The sequence below is a fragment of the Heterocephalus glaber genome, unplaced genomic scaffold (assembly GCF_053883595.1).
Source record: "Heterocephalus glaber isolate CG9 unplaced genomic scaffold, H.glaber_assembly_v1.0 deba00000122, whole genome shotgun sequence".
NCBI classification, from domain to species: Eukaryota; Metazoa; Chordata; class Mammalia; order Rodentia; family Bathyergidae; genus Heterocephalus; species Heterocephalus glaber.
In genome coordinates this window covers 59,321,015-59,324,506 of record NW_028258138.1, presented here as the reverse complement: position 1 = coordinate 59,324,506, position 3,492 = coordinate 59,321,015, and the positions used below count along the sequence as shown (strand labels likewise).

The 3,492-nt window shown below is 35.0% G+C and overlaps 1 protein-coding gene across 1 annotated transcript; it reads left to right on the top strand.

Moving 5' to 3' along the window:
• The first annotated feature begins 2,361 nt into the window (after nt 1–2,361).
• LOC101704728 (protein AF1q) lies at nt 2,362–3,185 on the top strand. The gene has a single exon (XM_004835830.3). It carries the CDS (start codon nt 2,497–2,499, stop codon nt 2,845–2,847), a length of 351 nt encoding a protein of 116 aa, XP_004835887.1. The 5' UTR covers nt 2,362–2,496; the 3' UTR covers nt 2,848–3,185.
• The last annotated feature ends 307 nt before the right edge of the window (nt 3,186–3,492 follow it).

Sequence of the window (3,492 nt, the reverse complement as noted above, 5' to 3'; positions counted from 1 at the left end):
AGTCTGGAAAGGGGAACAATTGTAAAATTAATAACTGAGGAATGTCATTTAAAATATTTAAGAACTATCATGACTTTAACACTAGCCAATCAGAAGAGAGATAAAGACAGTTTATAACTGAGTACTGGAGGCTCCTCTGGGTCAGAGAATAACCTTTTCATCAATGGGTCAATAGCAGGACCAGCGTGCATAAGTCAAGGCTGTGAAGAGTGAGGGATACTCACTCTCAAGCTAGGGTTGAAATTATTTATTAATTTCTGGTAATTTATTAATTAGCAGAAGTGTTTTGAGGATTTAATGACCAGTAAATTTTGAAAAGAAAAAAAGAAAGGTGTTGGAATTAAGAAAAGATAACAGACTTAAATTCTGTATGTGTAAATTGAAGTCTCCATATACCAAAAGATTCTATTGAACTTAGAAGGAAACTATATAACACATACACATTTTATAAGCTACAAAATGCTACACACATACAAATGATTATTTTCTCTATAATGACCATATATAATAAGCATTCAATGTTTGGTTTCTAAAATTAAGAAGTTATTGAAAACTGTTGGGCTTTTTTCATCATTCTTCCAAAAGAATACATATATCAGAATTGTTTACTACTCACAAACAAGAGTGAAAAATATGTTTACAGTAAAAAAAATGAATTCTCAATGAACAAAGCTAATCTTGTTTTTTCCCATTAAGTTTATTGGTACTTTTTAGGTATAAAATACAATTACATTCATCATTAGGATCTTGTACCTTTACATGACATATCTTGGTTATTTTTTCCCCATTCTCCTGCCCTACCTTCACCCTCTCCACTCTTCCCTATTTACAAAGACTTTATTTCCATTTTTTTCTATTCTCATATTCTTTCTTTTCCCTTCTTTCCTTTCCCCTGCCCCTTCCATTTCCCCTACTCCTTTAGACCTTTTCTTCCTACTATACAATATCAATTATAAATTTTTTAAGTATAATATCAAGATTTAGAGGACATTACCACAGATTTTACAGAATTTAAAAGGATATAGAAAGCATATTACAAAATTTTTTTTGAAATAAATTTGACAACTTTTATGAAATACCTTGGAAGACAAATTAATGAAACTGACTCTAGAAGAAATAAAAAAATTTGAATAACACCTATTAAAGAAAGTATATTCCTAGCTTGAAACCTACTTATATGACAACAACAGGCTCATATACATTTTAACTGATAAACTATATCAAACATTTAAAGCAGGAAAAAGAAGGAATACTTCTCCCCTCATTTTAGGAAATCAACATTGTGCTAATACTAAAACTGGATAAAGATTATAGAAGAAAAAAGTATGAACATAGATAAAAATTTGTTTAACAAACTATTAGAAGTCAGATCTAGCAGTATGTTGAAAGTGATTTTATTATAGAGATGGCAGTGTTGGTTCACCATTGGAAGATTCACCCCCATAAGTCATCATTTTAACAGAGGAAAGGAAAAAGCCATATGATCCTGTCTCTAGTTGCAGAAAAAGTATTGGACTAAATTCTACAGCTGTTCATGGTAAAAGCTGTCAGGAGACTAGAAATACAACAGAACCTTCTCAAAAGATAAAAGACATGAGCTCCATACTTCCAGCAAAAATGCCTTACATGAATGGAAAAGATAAATGCTTGCTCCCTAAGGTGGGGAACAAGGGCAGATATGCCTACTCTTCATCTGTCCATTAAACTTTGAAACATAGGCCCAAATCAAAATAATCTGGCAATAAAAAGAAACAAATAGCATAGGATTGGCAAGGTAAAAGTAAAATCGTTGTATGTAGATGAAATGATCATCTACAGAGAAAATACGAAGAAATCTCTAGGACCCCCCAAGAAGTTGTATTTGAATTTAGCAAGATTAGAAAACACAAGGTATATATAAAATTTCAGGTCTATGTATACTCACTATAAATGAAGAATTGGATATCGAAATTTAAAAATTATGTAAGAGTACAGAGGACCTGGAAAAGTAAAAAGAAAAAAAAAAAGTAACAGTGTTGGAATACCTTTATTACCTAATTTTAAGACTTCCTCTAAAGCTACAGTAATCAATGCAATATTGATGCAAGGAAAGACAGATAGATCAATCCAATAAAACAGAGAATCTAGAAATAGAACCGCACATATATGGTCCACTGAGTTTTGAAAGATTATTTAACATTAACATTTTATAGAACATAAATTCAACTCAAGAGCAGAGGAAAAGATAATGTTTTCAACAAATGGCACTAGAACACCTGGTATCGGTATGTAAAAAATTAACCTCAATCCTTTATTTCCATACATAAAAATAACTGGAAAAGATCTATGAACCTAAATATAAAAGACTAAAACTAGCTGGGAAGAAGGCGAGGGTGGAGACAAAGCCGTCACAGCCCCAGCAGCTTCCTTTTTCTCCAGACCAGAGCAGACCCCTAGACCCCGCAGTACTCCCTTCGTCTTTGGAACACGCTAGTAATTCACTGATAACAGGAAGCTATGAGGGACCCTGTGAGCAGCCAGTACAGCTCCTTTCTTTTCTTGAGGATGCCCATTCCGGAACTGGATCTGTCTGAGCTGGAAGGCCTGGGTCTGTCCGATACACCTACCTACAAGATCAAGGGCAGCAGCGCTAGCAAAATGACCGGGCAAGCAACTGGAGCAGAACAGAAGAACGCTGAAGGTGATATCCTCCTTGAGTACAGCACCTTCAACTTCTGGAGAGCTCCCATTGCCCACATCCACGCCTTTGAACTGGACTTGCTCTTAAGGCCAAGACTTGTCTCCTGCCACCTTGTCCTTGTTGTCTTCCCTTTCCAGCTCTTCTCTTCCATCCCTTTACCATTTTAATCTTGTTCTCTTCCCTCTGTTGTGTTGGTGGTGCTGATGAATCTGTTCGCTATTGTATTTATTTATTTATCTATTTATTCATCTCTTTATTTCTCTAACTCCATTCCTCTCAAAAGCCCTCAAAACACAAAATAGGGCTCAAGCAATGGAGTATTGGGTCACAGGGGCTCCACTGCACTCCCATCCTGGTATTATCAACTTCAGAAAGTAGTCCTATGGGGGCACCAAGGAGTGGTAAGTAGTGCAAAATAGAAGGCTGACTTTTTTTATTCCATTTTAATCAGCTTCAAAGATTGCTCAAACCTTCCTAATTTTCTGCTCCAGGCCAGTAAACATAAGTATTTCTTAAAAGGTTGACAAAAATCTTGCAGGTTTTAATTTGAGATGACTTGCTATAAAACAAGATTTCTAAAAGCCTAAGACTCTTGCTTTTTAAACCCTGCTCCTTCTTGTAATACATTCTTTCCCCCCAGAGAAATTAGAGTACTTAAAGGTATAAAACAAGAGGAAACAAAACCTCATGGAACATGAAAATAGGGGAAAGTACTAAATCATTTCAGAAATGGCTAGGCTTTTTCTTTTTCAGAAGAGTATCTTTAGCCTATTGACTTTACAGCTTTGCTCCTAAATGGGTTGAAAACTTCC